Consider the following 24,304-nt stretch of genomic DNA (forward strand, 5'->3'; position numbering starts at 1 on the left):
TTTCTGAAGTTTAGCAGTGGCTTTCCTGATTTTTATTCTTCTAGTCCTCCCAACAGTTTTATAAAAATCACATACTCTGTTAGATACCTTTCTGCTTGATGTACTTAGCATGGTTTTGGTTTGGTTTGTCTACTGTGTTACATACCAGAAGTGGTATATTCCAGGAAACAGACCCTCCAAGATGAAAATCTACAATTGTTTCCCTGTCTTGATTAGATTTAAATGAGGTAAAAGCATTGACAATGGGTAATAAAATCCTGGCAATCAATGGTTTTCAAGGCCTAGACAGATTCTTAAATTATTATAGTTGCCTAAATTGAAGAATTGGCTTTGGGAAAAACAAATGACTATTTCAATATAACAACACAGGAGAATAGAGAATTAAAAAATCTGCAACAAGAATAGTTATTTCTGACTAGACTGGAGAGATTACAAAAAGAATACAGTAATCTCAGTGCTGCAGGTATTGGTAGGGAATCAGAGATGGTCTCTAACTATGCTAAAAGATGTTGTGAATCCTTTAGCCTTAGAATCAATATAACTGAAGAGCAAACTAAGGTTGAAATTCTGAGTGGTAACATCAGAACTCCAGCAAACTTTATGGCTTTACTAGGTCTCTTATGTGAAAATTAGGACATTGATTGAGAAAGTGTGGGACACGAAGAAGTAGAATGGAAACCTTTAAAGTCTAAATTCCACTGTTTCCCTTGCCTTCAAAAACAGCTCTTGTCTCTGAAAAAGACAGTTGTTCTTATTTAAGTCCCCTGTAATGACATCATCAAGGGCGAAGCCGGTTCTCCTCCAGACCAACCTCTAACCACCCCAATGTAGTCAGACCCATAAACAGAATCAGTTTCAGCAGATTTCAGGCACACAAGTAGAAATCCTGACCTTAGTAAGGACAACAGACATGCGGAAAATCACTGAGAAACTTCAAAAGGTAAGTTCTCAGAAAATGTCATTGAAAATAACTATAGTTTAATAACAAACATGTAAATTACCCAGAGCAAAATATGAAAGTGTAACAAAATATAAAGTGTCACAAAATAGGAAAAGTAACTAAAAAGCAAAGGAAATATAAGTTGTTTCTTAATACTGGTAAAAGAAACATATTACCAGCAAAAATTCTCAGTAATTATAAATGCTGATTTTGTTGGACTAGATATAGTGCTATAGTTGACCATTAAAATAATGTGGGGGTTAGGGACACCAACTCCCTCAGAGTCAAAATCCATGTGCAACCTTTAACTCCCCCCAAAACTTAGTCATCCCTCAGTAACTATGGGGGTGGTTCCAGGACCCCCATGGATACCAAAATCTGTGGATGCTCAAGCCCACTATATATGGCATAGATCAATGCATACAGTCAACGCTCCACATCTGTGGACTGCCAACCATGGATCAAAATGGTACAGGTATTTTTTAAATCTGTATATAAAAGGGACTCCCACATTTCAAATCCCTGTTGTTCAAGGGTTATATATATATATATATATATATATATATATATATATATATCCATATAGTTTTAATATTCAGATGATTAACTTATGATTCAAGAACAGGGAATCACTCAGATTTGCACATCTAAGTTACAAATTTTTCAATCAAATTAAAATACTTTCCATAATTAAAGTATCAAATCTAAATGATCTAACTAGTAAAATGTATCAAATAAATCTTAAATTCAGAGAATCTAAAAGGTGGGAAAAATATTAAAGAGTATTTTGTCCAACTCTTGCACTTTGTAACTATAAAGTCAGAGACCAAGATAGGTTTGAATTACTTGTAGAAAACCTGCATTAATTAAAAACAGAAATTAGAGTTACTTGTCCCTACTCATTCCATTGCCTCTTGCCACCCAAAATGTGCCTGTTATTATTTTGGGAAATGAATTATTTAGATAGTAGATATGTGCAGTTTACAAAAAATGTAAACATTTCTATATTTTAAAAACATATTATTTACAAGTGGCATACAAAATCAAAGTTTCAAGCTTGGTAGGTTCTACACCTCACTTCCAATTTAAACATCAAAACAGAAGCTAATTTACTAATGGTAGCCAGGATAAAACTTTTATGTATGTATACACTATTTAAAAAATATTTTGAGGTAATTTATTTAAAAAAAAAAATTCCACAAGACTGAACGATTTAAGCATCAGACAAAATTCAAGAAGCAAGGGGAATTAGACAAAAATGTATCAAGAAGACCAGACTAAAGAAAATTGTGGTTATTCAGTATAACACTGTTTTTTAGACTTACTAATAGCTGACCCAATGGATTATGCAGCTATTAGGAGCAAAACATTTTTCAAAAAGTCTCTGAGTCCCTTCCTACTGAGAAATATATGTGTGATCTGAAAATTAAAATATATTTTCCAATATAAAATATTACAAAAGTTAGAAAAATATAGTTTAATCTATACACAGATACTTTGGTGATTAAATATGAGCATGTGAACTGACCTGAAAAGCTACTACTTCTGTATATTATTTTTATTATATTTAATATATAAAATATTACATTTATTATGTATATTTATTATGCAGAATGTCCCCCAAAATGTATACACACTTTGAATGATTATGAAGTCAGTGTTTATTAACATACAGTTCATTTTCAAAATTAAGTGAGTTATCAGCTATTAGAGTGTGTATGCATTTTGGGGATACCCTATATATTTATCATAAATAATTTTTCTGTGTTTGCATTAGTAAAAAAATTTTGCCTTGTTCCCAAAAGAGCATTAGTCAAAAGCATACAAAACTTGTAAGATAACAAAAAGTTTAGGAGAAAAAAACACACCATTATTATTGTTCCTGTGTGAAGTACGAGGGCTAAGGACCAAGTACAGAGAAGAAAGAAGAAGACAAAGAAGAGGAAGAAGAAGGAGGAGGACAAGAAGGAGAAGGATGGATAATAATAAAGGGAAGGAAAGAAGGAGGAAGAAAGAAAAATATATAATAAGGCATAATATTTGGAATTGCTTACACTTGTAAATCTAACCTGAGTCTGTTTGCAAATATAAACTTCCATTTGTCAACACAGAAACGGACATGTTAATGTAAAGACAATTAATAGATTTTCCAGCAGAGGTAAGCACTGACAGTCCAGATTAGCTCTTTCAACAAGACTATAAAACCAAGACTCCCTAGAGACTGTGGATGGGAAATATATTAATATCAACTCTGTGACCACTCAGCACCATGACATAAAGTGTCTGTTCAGGAGGTCATTTCCAAAATGTATCCCATACATCTTCATGCACAAGAGATGATAATTTATCACCTAGACATAGGGATCCACTGTAAACTAATCCAACTGCTGATGATACACTAAATCAGCTTGAGTGATGAGTATAAATAAAGCTGCAAGGAAGTACTGAAGGATACAGATCCATCTGATCAATGAGATGTCACAAGGCGAATGAAATGCAATGTTGACAAGCATAGAGTCCCTCCGTTGAAAATTAACCAAATCAAGTATCAGAGCATAAAGGTACACATTAACACAAGCTTCAAATGGAAGTTTAATATATGGGAGTCAGAGGGCAAATAGTCTGTTTCAGATAAAACTGAACAGCCTGGGTCACTAGGATTGGGTGAATTAAAAATTGATGTATTTTGCATACCATAGAAAGCAAGACAGGATAAAGAAAAATGCTGCAAGACAATAATCCTTTCCAAATAATATAACTATAGTTATTCAATCTACCAAAGAAATCCATACACACAGATGAGGAGAAACAATAAAAATTGTATACAGAAAATGATTTCACATCAACTTGCTACCAGGAAATCCAATTTGATTTATGTTGCCTTAAGAAAGCTTAGATATTTTCTGGAACTGCCATGCTACAACTTCAATGGGGAAAAACAAAAGAGTGGGGATAAGGAAGGACATCTGTCCAGAAAGTTTATATTCATGGAGGGCACTCCTTGAGAAAAAGGATTTTCTAACTATGTGATTAGAATAGAGACTTTAGCACCCGGTCAGTAGCTTCAATGGAACTCAGCTATTCTAAAGGTGCCCCTAATAGAAAGAGCTGATTAAAGTAAATTTCAACCTCTGCTGGAGCAAATCTGTAAAAATATTTTCTAAGGAAAATTATTCTTCAAGAAATGTATACTTTTTTCTTTGTTGTATAAAGTATATGTAGCTTTGTCATAACTTGTTTAACTCTTGCCTTGTATTTTTCTTTTTTAGTTTATTTTGGGTAAAGATAGAATTAGACTACTAAAATATGACCTGATCCCACATGTAGTTTATTTAAATTTCAAAATGAAAAGCTTACTAAGAACAGATAAGATTGATTGCTCTCTCTGTCTTGGCATAATTGTATTTCAGGTGAACATCAATTTACTTTAAAGGACACTTCTAAGTAGCAGAATGCATCATAAATAATTCATCAATCACAGCTGCTAGGAACATGGTTTACTTCAATAGAAGCAATGGAATAAAAGTTACATTTTTATATGTTTGTGTTTGCTTTTAAGAGTTAAGAATCTTTCTTTTCTAAGAATCCACTGTTAGATTCTGTATTTCATAGTCCAAATGCAGTAAGATAAAACTGTTTATTTTTCCCCTTTATTTAAAATATTGTATTTTCTAATTTAAATAACTTTGGAACAAATAGCAATCTACACATGTCAACAATAAAATAACATAAAAGGCACATATTTGAAAAATGAAATTGATTTTCTCAAATACATATTTTGTAAGGCTAACATAGTTTGTTTTCACTGTATATAAAATTTTAAATGGAAGAAAAAGGAAGCAGACTCAAAAATCTTTTGTAGATTATTTAGGATCTGATATATTTGAAAATTACTTCAATTTTAAAATGTGTAGTAAAGAGATTCTAAATGGTATAACAGTTTGAGTTTTATCGGTTGGTATAGTGAGTATCTTACCTTTCATTTGTCATATGGGAAGATACTGCTTACCTTACTCATTCTAAAGGTTTTCATCAAATTCAGCAATTTTGTATTGGCAATTTTTCAAGCTGTGAGAAATCTTTAAAATAAATATGAGGACAGGAAAAAGATAAGAGAAAATAGGAAGCATTTTACTTACTTGCAAACCCCTCTGAAATACTGAATGGCCCATAAAATTTGCCAGCATTCTAATTAAAGCAGCACCCTGCGGGAAAAGAGTATTTTAAAAAAAGAAAAGAAAAGAATTTCAACCAAGTAACATTATTCTAAAAGTATCCTACATTAAACAAATATAGTTTGACTCACTCATGCTACTTTATTCTTAACAATAGTTAAGAAATAAGAAAATCATGAATACAGTATTCCTCTTATTGGTAACAATTGCATTTTTTGCTTTGTGAATCAAAGACAAATGACTTCAAAATAGAAATCTTCTGGACACAATATCTCAGGGCAATAATAAGCTGTAATTCAGGAGTAATAAAAATTTTATTAAGCACAATGTATGACAGAGTTAATAAAACATGATTCTTTGGTACTTACAAGTTCATAATCCAGTAAGGGAGAATGCCCATGTTAATAAATAATCATATTAAACTATAACATTCAAGTAACATAGCTACTTACTCACTCTAACCCTGGCTCAAGCAAGAATAGTTTAGCTATAGAAGTAGAGAGCATAAATACCAAGCAATCAGATTGTTTGGTTTCAACTCCTGGCTCTGACACCTACTTGTCATATTAACTCAGGAAAAAAAATATTTAACCTCTATGTTCCTCACTTTTCTCACTTGTAAAGTGTAGGCAATAACAGTCCCAAGTTAATATGGCTGTTCTGAGCTTAAATGAAGTAATATCTGTAAGGCAATTAAAATATGGTTTTAAAAAAAATGTAACAATGATATGAGTGTTAGCTATCAGTATTTTATAAAACTAATTATTCTTATTTCCTGTCCATTTCTTTTAGAGGCTGGCTGTAGCCATATATATATATGCAAGTAAAACATGTCATCACTATAAATATTTAGAGTAATAGAGGAAAATACTAATTTAAGAATCTTCTTCACCTTGAGAACAATTATTATAATATTATAGAACAATATCAGTGCAAAAAGGTAGACATGTAATCAATATGAAACATTCCAAATAATGATGGTTAAGCCTGGATGACCACAAATTTTTTTGCAAAATACAAATAAGCTTTCAAGAGAGTATTTCAATCTGCACAAAATTGTTCTTAACCATGGCATGGGGATTATAAGCAGCAAAGGTTTAAATATAAAAAAGCCTGGTTTTAGAGGGAAAATCCTTTTATGACTTACTAGAGGACCGGTGCACAAAAATTTGTGCACTTGGGGGGGTTCCTCAGCCCGGCCTATGCCCTCTCGCAGTCTGGGACCCCTCGGAGGATGTCCACCTGCTGACTTAGGCCCGCTTCCTGGGGGATTGGGCCCAAGCTGGCAGTCAGACATCCCTCTGGCAGCCCGGCAGCCCTTGGGGGATGTCCACTTACCAGCAGGGAGCAAACCTAAGCTGCAGTCGGACATCCTTAGTGCTGCTGAGGAGGCAGGAGAGGCTCCCACCACCACAGCTATGCTGGCAGCCATCAGCCTGGCTTGTGGCTGAGCAGAGTTCCCCCTGTGGGAGTGCACTGACCACCAGGGGACAGCTCCTGCATTGAGCATCTGCCCCCTGGGGGTCAGTGTGTGTCATAGTGACCAGTCATTCCCAGTCTTTCTGCTGTTAGGGTCAATTTGCATATTACCCTTTTATTATATAGGATAGAGGCCTGGTGCACGGGTGGGGGCTGGCTGGTTTTCCCTGAAGGGTGTCCCGGATCAGGGTCGGGGTCCCGCTGGGGTCCCTGGCCAGCCTCAGTGAGGGGCTGATGGCTGTTTGCAGGCTGGTCACACCCCCTTCAGGGTAGGGGTCCCCACTGGGGTGCCTGCCCAGCCTGGGTGAGGGGCTGAGGGCCGTTTTCAGGCTGGCCAAGCCCCCAGTGACGGAAGCTCCCAGCCTTTCCTTTTTTCTTTTTTCTTTTTTTATTCTGGGGTTTATTTATCTTCTATAATTGAAACTTTGTTGCCTTAAGTGGAGCTCAGAGCCGGCCACAGCAGGCGGGAAGCTTGGCTTCCTCCATCACTGGGGCAACCAAGCCTCCTGCTTGCTCCAGCTCCGTGGCTGCCAGCCGCCATCTTGGTTGGGTTAATTTGCATATAGTCGCTCTGATTGGCTGGTGCACCTGTCTTAAGGCATAGCAAAGGTATGATCATGTTTGTCTTTTATTAGTATAGATACATCGAATGCATAGGCATTACAAATTCACTCTCCAGTAACTCATTCTTACCAGGTGTCTCATTTTTTTTTAATTTTATTTTTATTTTTATTGATTTCAGAGAGGAAGGGAGAGGGAGAGAGAGATAGAAACATCAATGATGAGAGAGAATCATTGATCGGCTGCCTCCTGCACATCCCCTACTGGGGATCAAGCCCACAACCCGGGCATGTGCCCTTGACCGGAATCGAACCTGGGACCCTTCAGTCCACAGGCCGACGCTCTATCCACTGAGCCAAACCAGCTAGGGCAGGTGTCTCATTTTTTATAAGAGCATCGTATCAACCATATATAGACTCATCTGTCTAGGCATTTCCATTGTTACTAAAAGTGTTTTCTAGAATTCTGGGATTTTAATGCAATATAATACTCAGGCACCATGCATCATCATTAAAGAAATATTATAAAATTTTTCAGTCATCACCAAAATTGCTCCCAAAATTAATATTCTCAACTCAACAGAAGATAAGCTGGCCAAGCCATAGAGTTCCGTGCCTCTTCTGATATATGTTTCTCCCATATCTTGTACTCTTTGCTCTTTCTCTTGCTTCTTCCTATCTTCTGAGTACTTGCATAGATCCCTAAGATATAAGCATCTATCATTCAGTCTGGGGACCAAATCAGAATTCCCTTTAGAACTTATCAGCTCTGCCTCTAGAATTTCCTTCACAAGCTCCCCAATGTAATATATACCCACCCCAACGGGGGAACAATCAATTCTACAGCAAAACCACTTGAGGAGTGAGACTTTGGCACTCAAGCAGTCATCTCAAACTTTCCTTCAGAACAGAACAGCCATCTTCAGATGATTTAGATATTTCCCTCCAGGTAATGATGACTTGGTCTCTTGTCGAGCTATAAAAACTATCAATTTAGTATGGGCTAATGGCAACAGAATCCTTTCTAATCATAAAGAATATACCCGTTTTCCTGTCTCGGTTCAGCTGGAGCAGAGTGCTAACAGGAAATAAAACCTAGAAATATATTCAACATATAAAAGCTATATATCGCTGAACCCTCTATTATTATTATCCTGTGTAATTTAATTACTTTTTAAAAATATGCTTGTGTTGCCCACTTGAACATTTTAAATTCTCCAGAGTATTTGCACTCTTCTGTATTTAACTGGCCTTTTCTTTCCAAAGCTACATTTTAAAAATTCCTATTTCATAACACTTCATAGACAGATGGGCTCTCCAACTGTCATCTTGTAGCCAACATGCATGGCACCAACTATGTGTGGCTTATAACAAGGATCACACCTCTTAACGCAGGATAACTCATTGCAAATATTAAATACCCCTCCCCCTCCCAACACACACTGAATCCCAAACATTTTTCACCAAGTATATATTATTTACAATGGTAACATACTCACTTACGATTCAAAATCCCAGCCCCAATCAAACAAGCTGGGTACCAGGCAGCCTGAATAGCTTTATGAGAATAAGTAGGTGATTTCTACAAGATTTCTATAATTTTGAGACTTGCTCAAGAAAACCCATCATTATATTTACTACACTAAGGTTCAGGGAGATATCAGGATGGAAACTACTACCTTGATCTTTAAGGTTTCATAAAGAATATTTCACAAAAGTATAAACCCATAGGTCAGTAATTTCTCTATTTGGGATATCTTTTTCATATAAGTTCTTAGCTAAAATTTATTTCATTTTACATTGTAATCACTTTCATTTGTGTCAGTCTCAAAGACAGTAAACAGCTGCAGAGAAAAGACTGTGCCCTATGACTTGGCACTCCCATTCCCTATGCCAGGCCCTTAACGTAATAACTGCAGGAGAGAGAAAGAGAAATTAGTTGCACGCATGGCAATTACTTTGTATTCTTGGAGACTACTCAGCCGGGATATAGAGTTTATTACTTTATTGGTGTACCTTAGTGATAAATAATCACTTTTGAAGAGAGGGAGATTGCAGCTAATGTATTCCTTGAACATACGCTTATTGAGTGAGGCAGTGTGCTCAGGATCCTGTAGAATATAAATAGGTATGCCACAGTCCCTGTCCTCCAGGACCTCAAAACCTCGCAAGTGAGATGAGAAGACACAACACAGTATGAGATGAATTGCAAAAAAAGAAAAATATTTGAGCGTATTTCAGAAAAGGGTAAGTTTATTATATCTGGAGGGATGCATGTCAAAGAAGATCTAAAGATGGGACATTCCTGCTGGACCTTGGAGAATGGGTGGTATTCCATAAGCAAAGGTAAGCAGGGCGCATTTACATGGCATGGCAGGAATGGTCTTTGCAGAGTCCTGGGGATATGAAAATGAAAAGCACAAGTAGACTTGGTCTGTGTGACTCACTACTAGAGACCCATTGCAAAAAAAAACAGTTCCTGGAATACAGTAGGTTCTCAATAAATACTGAGGCACAGTAATGTAGGAAAGGTAGTCCCAAGATTTTATGAGTTGCAAAGAGTGGAACTAGGTTTTTTTACTCCAGTGAGAAGGTAATAAAGAGTCAAAAAATATGGAAATGCACAGAAAAACATAAGTCCTAGATAAGATTATTAATGATGTACCTGCTTCACTCATTAAGCAACTACTGCACGCCATATTTACATTATTGTAAAAAAAAAAAAAAAAAAACAACACCACACTATTTTTACTTGTCAGATCAGAAAATTGAGGCTTAAATTTGGTAACTTACCCAAATTAACACAGATAGTAAGTTATGGAGCCAGGATTAGAATTCTACTAATATCTAACTCTAAAACCAGTAATCTTAATGAATTTGGATTATTTTTTTGTGACCCCAAGTCAAAATAGTTACATGATACTCTCCTTGAACATAGCAAAAACTTAGAAAAAGAAAATTCTTCGAGTTACTCAGAGCTTGCTATCAGTAGATGTTCCCAGGAGATGATGAAGGGAAATCTAATTCAATGAGACATAGTTGAAATAGCTGAGCAATATGTCCAGGATTGGCAATGGGATAGAAGACATACGTTGGCTAGCATACTAGAAAGTGTTGGTGGTCTAGGAGACATAAAGCTAGTTTAGAGCAGCTTCGGTGAAAACAAAGGGGAAGCAAAGTTTTCGACGGTGATATTTTATATCAGATACTGTGTGCGGATGTGGCGGCTGTGAATATGCACTGCTCGGATTTCTTCGGCATTCGCCATCCTAAAGGCTTCACTTTCCTCAGTCTAATCCCAGCCAATGGCTGAGCACGGCAGTGGAACCAGGTGGATAGGGGACTCCTCTAATGGAAAACTCTGGCTTCAGGACTCCCCATTGGCCTGGATGGATGTTTCTTCCAATTGGGCTGCTTTCTGAAACTCTTTAAGCCCAATGCTTCTTCCTTCCCTCTCTCTTAGCATAGGCTGTGAACATCCTGTTCACAGTGATCTCAAGGCAGCTCTCCCTACCTTCATGGCTCCTTTCTCAAATAAATACCTCACACACCATAGCGACTTCTTCTCAGAAGACCTGACCCAGTAGGGCAACTCTAAATGCTGAGTTCCAAACAAGCATAAATTATTGGTCCCTTAGCTGGCATATTCCACTTTACAGATGTGTTTGCCGTTATCCAAGATATTACCGGGTAAAGAAAACTATCTCATTATATTCAGTTTACATATGGGAAAGACTGAGGTAAAGAGTTAAAGCGATGTGTTGAAAATTACACAGGTGTAGTAGTTTTGGAACATTTTTCCAGATTTGCATCCATGCATTCAGTTGTTGAGATATTTTTTAGCATAGAAACCTCTGAGGTAAGACTTTATTGTTACTTTCTAAGTAAAGAATTTAGTCTACTGATTCTAAATCAAAGTACTTTTAAAATGTAAATTTCTAAATAATGTGTCTGCATTAAATGTGGGCATGTGTTGAGTGAATGCAAGTTCTAACATGATTTGTTACTGAATAATGGCTTTCGGTCTGGAATAAAAGCATATCTTAAATCCTCCGTGGTTTTTCCAAGACATGATTTTGTTGCAATAGTTCTGTAGTTATATTTAGGATCTGAGTAAAAGAAAAAAGAAAATATCTAATCCTGACTATTGCTTACACACAAGTTGATTAACAAAAAGAAAGGCAGAGAAAGAGAGAGGAGTTTTGTAAAAAGGGAAAGAAATTTTTAAAAAGAAGCAGAATGAGTGTCCTTTGGCCCCAGTCACCCACACTTGGAACCTTGGAGTCTTCTGATTTATTACTTCCTGAGGCCAAGCCTCTATCCCTGCACAGAGAATTACTACACCACCACCAGGTGATAACCTCAGATGCGTTCTCACTTTCACAAGTCCAACCCCAGGACTACATCAGGCTAACTTTAATAATTACTTCTGAAGAAGTATAACGTCGTTAAAAGTCCTAGCTCTGTCATCTACAAGATGTAAGAACTTAGATGAGTTCCTTGAGTATCTACAATTAGAATAGATTACAGTGATGGCGAACCTATGACACGCGTGTCAGAGGTGATACGCGAACTCATTTTTTTGGTTGATTTTTCTTTGTTAAATGGCATTTAAATATATAAAATAAATATAAAAAATATAAGTCTTTGTTTTACTATGGTTGCAAATATCAAAAAAATTTCTATATGTGACATGGCACCAGTTAAGTTAGGGTTTTTCAAAATGCTGACATGCCGAGCTCAAAAGGTTCACCATCACTGGAATAGAATAATAACAACAACTGCTGCTGCCAATGAGGATGAGGATGATGATGATGGTGATGGTGATGAAGATACTTACCTCAAGATGTTTCTGAGGATTCATTTAAGTCACTAAAATAAAGCACTTGGAACAGTGTTTGGTATATAATACACTTCAACAAAAGTATGTAATTGTCTTCATCTTCATCATTACCATCTTTTTCATGTTAGCTCTTTGCCCCCCAAACTATTATTTTTTTTCCAACGGTAGTAAATCAAGACCATACACAATGAAACTCACCTACCTACCAAGACTTTTTCCATATATAGGGGTGGACAAAGGTAGATTTACAGTTGTGAGTACTTGAAACAGTTTATTCTTGTGTTGTTATTATTTATTAATTTTTGTGTTATTTCCACACCAACAACCATAAACCTACTTTGCCTACCCTGTAAAACCAGCCTCTAGGTAAGCTGATCTGCTCATTATCCCATGAGCACAACCCATACCCTCGTGTTTTTATTATACTATTTACTTCAATTGTAATGATATTCCTTTCTAATCTTATAATCTAAACCCTATCCTTTATTAAAAAGCACAAAATCCATACTATGACATGAAGTGTCCCACAAATATATTAGCCCTCCATGCTGTCTATCCTCTTGAGTCATAAATTTTTTAATTCTAAACTACACAATTTATTAAATTATTTCAAATCACTTGTTAATTGATTCAAATGACTATTTCTTCTTTCCACAATTAGATATGGGTCATATCATTTAGACTTATTAATGGCACACCTACCAGTGCCCTAACTTTTTCACTGCCAGTGACAGATGGTCCCAGCCAAGAGAGGTATCCACCAACTACTTGCTAGTTTCAAATCAGCAATCCACACCATAAGCCTGCAGCCAATAGTTAGGTACTCAGTCTTCCCTATAATGAAATTCAGCATATATGCTAAACCAGGACCTTTTGTTTTTTAGTATTCTCAAGCAGTAGTATTCAAACAGGGTAATCTATATGAAAATCAATAGGAAACCAAAATTGAAGACCACAGATGCAGGGGCAAGAAAACAGGGAGTTTTCAACAGTGTCAAAAATAGCACTTACATGAAAGCATTCAATTAGAGAAATTTGAAACAGAATCCTATTATAAACTCACATGAATGTTCATAGAAGAAAAAACATGAGCAGAAATTAACAAAGTAGAAAATAAAGAAGTGGTTGAGAAGATGAAAAATAAAATATATCAATGTATTTGGGGAAAAAACATTTGCTATGACTTGGCATTCTCAAAACAATATATTACCTGGACAGTGTTTCTCAGTGGTCAGGGTTCAATTCCCAGTCAGGGCACATGCCCACATTGTGAGTTCAATCCCCAGTTGGGGACATGCAGGAGGCAGCCAATCAATGATTTTCTCTCATCACTATTGTTTCTATCTCTCTCTCCCTCTTCCTTCCTCTCTGAAATCAATAAAAATATCTTTAAAACGAGTCATGGAAAAATATTAAAGGATTCAAAAGTAATAATAATAACACATCTTAGTAAACTAGGAAGAGAAGGAAATTCATTAACATGGCAAAGGCCATCTTCTAAAAATATACTGATTGGTAAAACATTATATGTGTTCTCTTTAAAGATGGAATAAGACAAAAATAAGACATATTCAAAAGCATAATAAAATAAATGAACAAACAACAAAAATATGAAGCAAACAATAAAAAGGAATCAACAAAATAGCATTATTTACAGATGATGTTAAAGTTCTTACAGAAATCCAAGAAAATCTATAGAAGTAATCTATAAAATCAATGAAAGAGTGCAGCAAGTTTACCTGACACAGATCAATACATAAAATCAAGAAAGTGATATAAATCAGTAAAAACGAATTTAAGAATCAATTTCTAAAAAGTCTTATTCTCAAAAGCAAAATACAAGCAAATATAACAAAACCAAAAATTATAGGGTGATATTAAAAGTTGCTCATCATTTTCATGGAGAAAATGACATAACTTAACCAAGAACACAAGGACCTAAAAATGAAAAGTTGTATTTCTTGTAAAGCTAGAAAATTGTCAAATAGTTTAAAATCAATGTATAAAATCTTCAGAAGATTTTTTTTCAGAAACTGTCTTCATTTTAACATTGATATGGATTGGCAAATAGTTAGCAATAGCAATTTTGAAAGAGAGCAAGACAGGGAGAACCATCACACTCAATATACAACCAAAAAAGCTATAGTGATTAGACTTTAGTCAGGGATACATACGTAAAGCAGGGACCAGAATATGGAATGCAAATGCATAAAAGCTGAGATTGGTAATAGTTGACATGGATAGTATTTATTACAAAAGAGTGGGACTTGCCGAAACCGGTTTGGCTCAGTGGATAGAGCGTCAGCCTGCGGACTGAGGGGTCCCATGTTCGATTCCGGTCAAGGGCATGTACCTGGGTTGCGGGCACATCCCGAGTAGGGGATGTGCAGGAGGCAGCTGATCGATGTTTCTCTCTCATCAATGTTTCTGACTCTCTATCTCTCTCCCTTTCTCTCTGTAAAAAATCAATAAAATATATTTTTTTAAAAAAAAAGAGTGGGACTGGGGCAAGGAACTCAATAATTAGCACTGAGAAGATTAATTATCTAAACAAAGTAAAATTACATTTCATATCATAACATAAAAAGGCAACAAAAACATCCAAATGGGTTAAAGAACAGAATATAGGGTGTCCCAAAAATATTTATACACACACTTTGAGTAATTATAAAGGTAGCCTTTATTAACATACATTTTATTTTCAAAATTGAGCTATCAGCTCTTAAAGTGTGTATATATGTTTTGGGGACTCTGAAACCCAGGTATGTGGCCTGACAAGGAATCAAACTGTGACCTCCTGGTTCATAGGTCGATGCTCAACCACTGAGCAATACCAGCCAGGCCACTTTTTCACTTAATAAGCAAAATGCCAAATATTCAAATGCTTGAAAGTTAACTATAAAGTAATTTATAAGCACAAAATTTAATTGCATAGTTAAATTCATTATTCTTTCTAATTTTTCTTTGTAATTTTATTATATATATTGATGCACATAATTTTAAAGTGTATAAAATAGATACAGTATATATTGAAAGAAAGAAGGAAAAATAAATGGGCAAGTGATTCTTATGAGAACAGTGTTTTCTTAAATCTGGTTCTTCTTTATAATACCAGATTCTGGCCTGTATTACTGACCTTTTGAGAGACTATGGGAAGAGCCACCTAGCTAGTCTCCCTGCAATTCCCAACATCCTTGCCTTTGCACAACCTCTTCATGCCTGAAACTCCCCAATTGCCCCAAATAAAGTCTTAACTCTAATATTACTTGTCTTCACTTAACTCTAATATCAGTTTTTTCTAAGAAATATTTTTTTAATTCAAGCCAGAATTAAAATTGCAATTACAGCACTTGTTTTTAAATTTACTTTGATCTAGAGCAGTGGTTCTCAACCTTCCTAATGCCACGACCCTTTAATACAGTTCCTCATGTTGTGGTAACCCCCAATTTCATTGTTACAAATTGAACATAATTAAAGCATAGTAATTAATCACAAAAACAATATGTAATTTTATGTGTTTTCCGATGGTCTTAGGCGACACCTGTGAAAGAGTCGTTCAACCCCCAAAGGGGTCGCGACCCACAGGTTGAGAACCACTGACCTAGAGCGATGTCTAATTTTGAGAATTTACATATAACAAGTACTTTCCATACCACTAGGCCTTAGGAGGAGTGGGACCATGTCCTGCAAAACCCAGTTTTTTGCTGCATGAGTAGACACTCAATATGTGTATGTTAAACTAGATAACTAAGTAAATGCATTAATATGTGAAATATTAACAGAAACGAAAGCCAAAAAGAAACCAATAAATACACATAATGGCAGCATTATTTGGGACAAAGATTAACTCTTGGTAAACATTTCTCCTGTTTTCTAAAGACAAACCCAAGTGGAGATGTCAGAAAGAAAATAATTATTTAAAACTAGATTTTATTTTAACAGATTTTATTTTTCATCTACATTGATTTCTCTTTGGTGATGCCCAAAGTCACTTCCCTTTTCTAGACTTTCCCTAACATTTTCAATATTTCTTGATACTTTTTCTTAAATAATCCATCCATTTAACCATTAAATTATAACGCTTAATAATACAAGGTTCTTCCTGTATTTATAGTAAAGTCATAAAGAGACATGCCTCCAAATCTCAGACACCCAAGTGTAGACACCTTGCTGACTGCCCCTACACTGGAGCTCTGCCAAGGGCAGCTGTAATGACAATGACACTGGAGGCAGAGGAACTATGGGAGAGGACGGGCATTTTTGTGTAACCTTCATCTTGTCAGGGAAATCTGTTTTGCAAGTTATGAAGAACTGATTTTATAGTCATGGGAACATGTCTCTGCATATTCATGTTTAGATTGTTGAACTATTCCATGCCATCAACCGAGCATTCAGAAAGTACAGCAAAAGAAAACATCATTTGCAAGCTTAATAACCAAGCCAAAGGGAGCTGGGGTCTTGAGATGATATTTCTAAATCCTCCACCAATAGCTAACAAAAAGTAAGCAAGTGCTATTGTCTGAATTGCTAAGAAAGAAGATTTTAGCAATGTTATCTTTTTAAAAGTATAAAGAAATCAATCCAGCAAAAGTATAACAATAGAATGCATGACCCTTTTTTCCTATCTCAGCATCTGGAAGCACTGTTCAGAATGGACATGATATTGGGATAAAAAATATAATGCAGTAAAAAAAATCATTCTATTAACATAATTTGAAATAACTCTGCATTGAAGAAAAACATTATAGGTAAAAATGTCAGAGGGATACTACAGAAAATCCCGAGATAAGATAAAAAGTCCTAAAAGCCGCCCTAACCAGTTTGGCACAGTGGATAGAGCCGTAGACTGGAAGGTCCCAGGTTTGATTCCGGTCAAGGGCATGTACCTTGGTTGTGTGCACATCCCCAGTAGGAGGTGTGCAGGAGGCAGCTGATCGATGTTCCTCTCTCATTGATATTTCTGACTAAATATCCCTCTCTCTTCCTCTCTGTAAAATATCAATAAAATATACTTTTTAAAAAGTCCTAAAAACCAAGATAAAATGTTTTTCTGGGGGAAAAGGCCAGCCAAACACTTAATAATAGTTTTCAAATATATGATTTTTTTTTTTTTTTTTTAATATTTTTTTATTTTTTGCTTAAAGTATTACAAAGGGTATTACATAAGTGTCCTTTTGAATTTATTTTTTAAAATATTTTTATTGATTTGAGAGAGACAGACAGAAACATCCATCAATGTGAGAGTGAAAGAGGCAAGTCCTTCGGTTGATCTCTTACTCACATGATCTCACTCATTCATGGATAATAAAGACCATTACAAACTTTTGAACAATAATAGATACAGAGGCAGAGCTGCCTCAAACTGATTGCCAAACTGCAGTGGGAAGGCCAGAGAGAGTTGGGGGGCAGGAGGGAGGGGAGTAAGAGATCAACCGAATAATAGTTTTCAAATATATGAAAAGTTCATATCAAGTACATGTGGTTGGTTGTACAACCACAAGGAAAAAAATGACTAAAACAGAGACCTGAAAGAAAGAATTTATTTTTTTAAATATTTTTATTGATTTGAGAGACAGACAGAAACATCCATCAATGTGAGAGTGAAAGAGGCAATCTTTTGGTGCATGGGATGATGTCCAACCAACTGAGCCACACTAGCCAGGGCAAGCAAGTAATTCTTAACCATGAAAGACTAACTATTTGGCAGTAATCTTCAATGGAATATGTAGATTGTCTTTCAAAATGTAGTTTGAATAAACTATATTTGCTTTTCATTTTAAGGGTTAAAGTATTAATCAGCCAGTAAGCAGAATAGTCTCTAGTAAGTCCTACCATAATCAAATAGCTGTGCATGGACTCTTGCTTAGCCTGTCTCCAAACTGCCATTTTCTTTGATTTAGTCATTTATTCATCTATCTAACCCAGCTTGCCACTAATGTGCTTGCTGCTCCAAAATCCTTCTCTACCATAGCTCATTGTTATTTCTTTTGAGAAGAAGACAGTGTCCTAATAATTGCCAACACACACACACACACACACGCACACACACACACACACCAGAACAAACCTAGGATAGCATCTTAAGGTTCTATATATTTATATACAATAAAGGAAAAGAAATCCAAGCCAAAATTTCAATAATTACAAATTATACTGGACAAGATCTTTTTGTTTTAGAACCCATTAGGCTAGTTTTTTTTTTAATTTTTTTATTGATTAAGTTACTACATATGTGTCCTTATCCCCACATTACCCCCATCCCCCCCCACTCATGCCCTCACCCCCTGTTGTCTGTGTCCATTGGTTAGGCCTATATGCTTGCATATAAGTCCTTTGGTTGATCTCTCCCCCTTACCCCCACCCTCCCCTACCTTCCCTCTGAGGTTTGACGGTCTGATTGATGCTTCTCTCTCTCTGGATCTGTTTATTTCATTTCACTATACCATTATTTATATTTGAAAGAGTAGATATTTTAGAAAGAATATTAGGACATAATAAAAATAACTGGGTGTGGACCTAAACATACAATATTTTTCAATTTAAAATAACATTCAAAGAACAAAGTTATTTTATTTTAAAAAGGGACTCCAGATTTTCAAAACTTTTCTAAAACCAATCAAAGCGGAATATCCTAATGATATGCTAAGGCCACTCAACCGCTTGCTATGATGTGCACTGACCACTAGGGGACAGATAGTTGCCTGGTCAACCAGTCGCTATGACATGCACTGACCACCAGGGGACAGATGCTCTGACCAGTAGGTTAGCTTGCCACTGGAGTCCAGCCGATCAGGTTTGATTGAGATGAACCAAACACACCCTGGAGCCCTCCTGCAGTCCCTCCCCAGCTGGCCAACCTCCCACATCCCTCCCAGGCCCCAGTCATGCACCAATGGGATCCCTCGGCCTGGCCTGTGCCCTCGTGCAATCTGGGACCTCTTGTGGGGTGTTGGAAAGCCAGTTTCAGCCCTATCCCACAGGCCAAGTCGAAGGACCCTACTGGTGCACGAATTCGTGCACCATGCCTTTAGTTTCTAAATGACTATAGACTGAAGTACATTTGGGGCACAACTGTATTCAGAGTATTTCATGTAAACACCCACAGGTTGTTGGTCTAATTCAGAAACTCCGAATTCAAATATACCTTAGTGTAAATTTTATTGTGGGTGGGATAAATGCACTTTGGGGAATAGGTGTTAAAAGATGCTTCCATGGAAAACTAAGGAAAGTCAAGTCAAGAAGACTTCAAACTTGGATATCAGTTCTCTGGACTTTCAAGCATACTTTCCACATGAGCAAAATCACTAGACATGACCATAAATAACCGTGTCCTTCATGTGGGCTCAGGATTGTCTTTTTCCTGTGAAATCCAGTATGCACAAGGTGCTTACTCATCCAGACAAAATGTTACCGGGCCTTCTCTTACAGCAGAAGCTTTATTTAGCAGTTGTACCGAATATCTCATATGTTCTGACACCACTGACAAGGACAAGAGCATAGTACATTTTTTCATTAAGCATCCATATGAGAAGCTCTTCAAGGATGGGCTCACACAAGAGGTTGATGAGCTTATTTACACAGATGGGCCATCACGGAACTCAAGAACAATATTGAATAAAGCCACACTTCCAAACTCCACTGGGCTATAAAACTGAATTTGCCATCCTACTAGATCCATAATAAATAAAATATGTATCATCAGTAAAAACCGGCATAACTAATCTTTCATTCATTGCAATTACTCCACATCAGAAATGAAGCCATTGGAATCTCCACATCATTTTGTCACTCAAAAAATGTAGAAAAGCAAAGAAGAAAAACATCTTGTCTAGGGCATGGGTTTGATAGCTGAATGACATTTTTTAATCTTCATTGTCAGATTCATTCATACATGATATGACCTATTTTCTGGAAGGTAAGAAAATTATTTTACTGTCCCAATATTTGAAAGGTAAGGGAAGTAATTGCTTGAGTAGGGTTTTCTCTGTCTCCTTTTCTATTATTCTGACTTCAGGGCGAGTTTACAGAGAGAATGAAATGCCCAGATTAAAGTTTCATCACACCTCCTTCAGATGTTCTCAAGAAAATAAATTAGCCGCTTCACATATTTCATTGAGAAATGGATTATTTATTTCCTTGCTTCTCCTTTAGAAAAGCAGAAGTTACAACTTCAGTTTGTATGCTTGTGGGTGGCAGAGTGTAATGGGGAGCAGGTTAGTATTGAGAATTTGATAACACCTAGACATCAGTCAATAAGGTACAAGTGTTCATCACCATCCCCTCTTGTAAAACATAAGGATATCTTTCGCCTCCAGCTTTTGATTTTTGTTTTTAGTGTGGCAAAGCGCAAATTTATTCTGTACCTGGAGATTTTCAAAACTCAAAAACATGCTATGCAGACGACCAAAGCAGCAAACCATTGTCATGAAGCAAACTCTTCTGAATTGGTGGCTCATGGGCACAAAGAATCCGCCGGTTTAATAGATAAACAAGCAAATAGAATCTTGCCAGAGTTTATTCAGCAAGCCCAGGCAAAATTCCTGGTTTAAACTTTTCATTTAAGGTATAGTTTTGTGTAATACCATTAAATCAAATCAATAAAATCTGAAGTTTCCATATCTGACGGAGGATGAAGAAATTAATTTTAAGAGAACATATTGTGGTATTCCACAGATCAGACTTTGGAAAACACCACTTTGTAGGATAAAACTTTCCCAAGACACATACATAAAAATTTACAATGCCCTTTCTCCTAGGAATCTAAAAAGAAGCATTTAACACTCTCTAAGCAAATCCCTGCATCACAGATATTTCTGTTATTACCTTTTTAACTTTAGCTTCTTGTATATAGCAGCAAATTTCTACCTCTAGCTTTTCTCCATTCTCTTTATAATCAATAAAAAAACTAACACCACCCAAACAGACAATAAACAAACAAACAAAAACATTGATTGTTACCACTCCCAGAAGCCCAGGAGAAATAAATCACCCTAATACCTGGTGATGTAGCACCTTTCGTTTTAGGAGGCAGTAAAGGTCAACTTGAGTTTCTTATGGTTTAACATAGAGTAAATGTAAAAGGGAAAAGGCAAATGACTTATTTCTTTATTTCTGGGAGAAAACAAAAAGGGTTCTACTTTGCTCATAGCAAATCTCTCCCAGATTTTACCAACAACATTAAGGCTTCAGCTAGCAACAAGGTCAGTGAAATGAGACATTAAAATGAGCTGATAAACATTTGGCCCAAGCTATAAAAATGTTTTCTCAAGCAGAAGTGAAAAATAGTTAAAGATTTAGCTCTTAACATATACAAGAGTGTAATTAGGAACAAAAGTGCCATAAAGGGGCAGATCAATGGTCAGTCTGACTGTGAGCTGTCATGACACAGGCATCAGACATGCTGAGAGGCAGGTATGCTTGTTGTCTTCCTGACCTTCATCTTGGGGGTGAGGGGTATGCCCTCAACATTCCAAACTTCCCCCCGACACCAGGCTTGTCTAAGGAATCACAGGATGCCAGAAATGAGGAAATGCCAATTAATGCTTAAGGAAAGTAATTCAGGACAAGCAACAGAAAAAGTGCAAATAGTTCAAACTAAAGAGATCTTATTGACTTGTGTAGTAAACACACAATGCACTATACAGATGCTATGTTGTAGAACGGTACACTTGAAACCTATATAACTTTATTAACCAACTAGAGGTCCAGTGCACAAAATTTGTGCATAGGTGGGGTCCCTAAGCCTGGCTGGTGATCAGAGCCTAATAGGGCCATCACACCCAGTCCCAATCAGGGCCAGGCTGGCTGGGGCCTTGGGGCCTGCCAGCTCCCAGATGAAGCCTGCCAGCTGCTGGACGAGGCCTGCCAGACAGGGCCTGCCGGACTGGTGCAGGAACCACAGATGGTTTGCTGGCCAGGGGGAGGGACTGGGGGAGGTTGGCTGGCCGTGGGAGGTTGGCTGTGGGAGCACACTGACCACCAGGGGGCAGCTCCTGCATTGAACGTCTGCCCCCTCGTGGTCAGTGCATGTCATAGCGACGGGTAGACCAGTCATTCCAGTCTTTAGGTCTTAAAGGTCGCTTAGGCTTTTATATAAATAGATGTTACCCCAATAAATTTAATTAAAAGATAATAAAGCATGACTTTGCTTAATAGTACAGATTCATATTTATTTATCTTTTTTAGGCTATTTAAAATATAAAACAAAATAGCTCATCCTGGCTGGTGTTGCTAAATGGTTAGAGAGTCAGCCTGAGAACCGAAGAGTCAAGGGTTCAATTCCCTGGTTGCAGGTTCCATCGTCCACTCTTGGGAGGCAACCAATCAATGTTTCTCTTACATGGATGTTACTCTCTCTCTCCACCTCCCTTCCTCCCTCCCTTCCATTCTCTCTAAAAATCAATGGAAAAAATATCCTTTGGCTGATGATTAACAACAAACAAATGTATTGAAAGTAACAGCTGTTAGGAATTGAAACAGCTAGAAATTAAATTTGTATAACTCCTTTAAAGGGTTTGGAGGGTTAAATTAATTACTGTTAAAATTTATTCAAACTACAAGTATTTATTCTATGCTCACTATCTATAAGGCTCTGAACTAGATATTCAGTAAGATATTGCTAAAGCTTTGATTTAGCAAAACTGAAGAGGACTAATTACACAAATATATACACACTAGTGACCCAGTGCACAGATTTATGCACATTGAAAGGAAATTAATTAGAAAGTGGCTGGCGGGACGGGAATGGGAGAGATGAGCCAGACATGCCCTGGAGCCAACTTTCTATGATCCCTCTCCCGCTGACCATACCTGGGGCAGCGCCAGGGCTCAAAAGACATCTGCGGAGTGAGCAGGGTCCCTCCAACAGGTGGGGTCCCTCAGCCTGGACTGCAGGGATCAGGCCGAAACCAGCTCTCCAACATCCCCAGAGGGGTCCTGGAGTGTGAGAGGTGACACAACCCGGAATCGGGCTCCCTCCTCTCTGGTTCCAGGTGTGTCACCCAAGAACCATCGCTGCCAAGTCACAGCAGCTCGGCAGCTCCTGTGTTGAGCATCTATCCCCTAGTGGTCAGTGTGCATCATACCTACCGGCCAGTCAGACAGTCACTTAGCCTTTTATATATATACTAGAGGCCCGGTGCACAAAAATTTGTGCACTCGGGGGGCGGGGGGAGAGGGGTCCCCCAGCCCGGCCTGTGCCCTCTCGCAGTCTGGGACCCCTCGGGAGATAACGACCTGCTGGCTTAGGCCTGCTCCCGGGTGGCAGAGGGCAGGCCCAATCCCTAAGTGCAGCCCCTGGTCGGGCTCAGAACAGGGTCGATTGGGGAGTTGGGGCGCCACCCCGTCATGCACAGAGCAGGGCGGGATCGGGAGGTTGTGATGCCACCCTCAGTCACGCTCAGGGTAGGGCCGATTGGGGGGTTGGGGCACCACCCCCTGTCACACTCAAGGCAGGGTCGATGGGGAGGTTGCGGTGCCACCCCCTGTCATGCACAGAGCAGGGCGGATCAGGGGGTTGGGGCGCTGCCCCCTCTCACTCACAGAGCAGGGCCCATCAGGGGGGTTGGGGCTCCGTAGCCTGTCACACACAGAGCAGGGTCAATCAGGGGGTAGGGGAGATCCCCCCTGTCACAAACAGAGCAGGGCCCATCAGGGGGTTGGGGAGCTCCCCCCTGTCACGCACAGAGTAGGGCTGATAGGGGAGTTGGGGCACCGCCCCCTGTCACACACAGAGCAGGGCCAATCAGGGGGTTGGGGCCCCGCAACTGTCACACTCAGGGCAGGGCCGATGGGGAGGTTATGGCTCTACCCTGTCACACACAGAGCAGGGCCTGTGGGGTGGGTTGGGGCACCACACCCTGTCACACACAGAGCCGCAGGGCGATCAGGGGGTTGGGGTGCCGCACCCTGTCACACACAGAGCCGCAGGGCAATCAGGGGGTTAGTGAGCTCCCCCCTATCAGGCACAGAGCAGGGCTGATCAGGGGGTTGGGGCGCCTTTCCCTGTCACAAACAGAGCAGGGCGGATAGGGAGGTTGTAGCCCCGCCCCCTGTCGCACACAGAGCCGTAGGACGATCAGGGGGTTTGGTCGCTGCCCCCTGTCACGCTGATCCCGGTGCTGGGAGGCCTTGCCGCTCCGCTGATCCCGGTGCTGGGAGGCATATTACCCTTTTACTATATAGGATAGAGGCCTGGTGCACTGGTGGGGGCTGGCTGGTTTGCCCTGAAGGGTGTCCTGGATCAGGGTGGGGTTCCCACTGGGGTGCCTGGCACAGCCTGGATGAGAGGATGATGGCTGTTTGCAAC

The 24,304-nt window shown here is 38.2% G+C and overlaps 1 protein-coding gene across 1 annotated transcript in view; it reads right to left on the reverse strand.

The window, feature by feature from the left end:
- TRHDE (thyrotropin releasing hormone degrading enzyme) overlaps positions 1-24,304 on the reverse strand; it is a gene marked incomplete at its 3' end in the record, with an annotated part of 290,068 nt that overhangs the window by 27,559 nt on the left and 238,205 nt on the right. The window contains exon 7 of the mRNA XM_014461473.1: positions 5,080-5,145. Coding sequence (XP_014316959.1) covers positions 5,080-5,145 — 66 coding nt within the window. The remainder of the gene's footprint in view (positions 1-5,079; positions 5,146-24,304) is intronic.

This window comes from Myotis lucifugus, unplaced genomic scaffold (genome assembly GCF_000147115.1).
Source record: "Myotis lucifugus unplaced genomic scaffold, Myoluc2.0 scaffold_156, whole genome shotgun sequence".
Taxonomy (NCBI): domain Eukaryota; kingdom Metazoa; phylum Chordata; class Mammalia; order Chiroptera; family Vespertilionidae; genus Myotis; species Myotis lucifugus.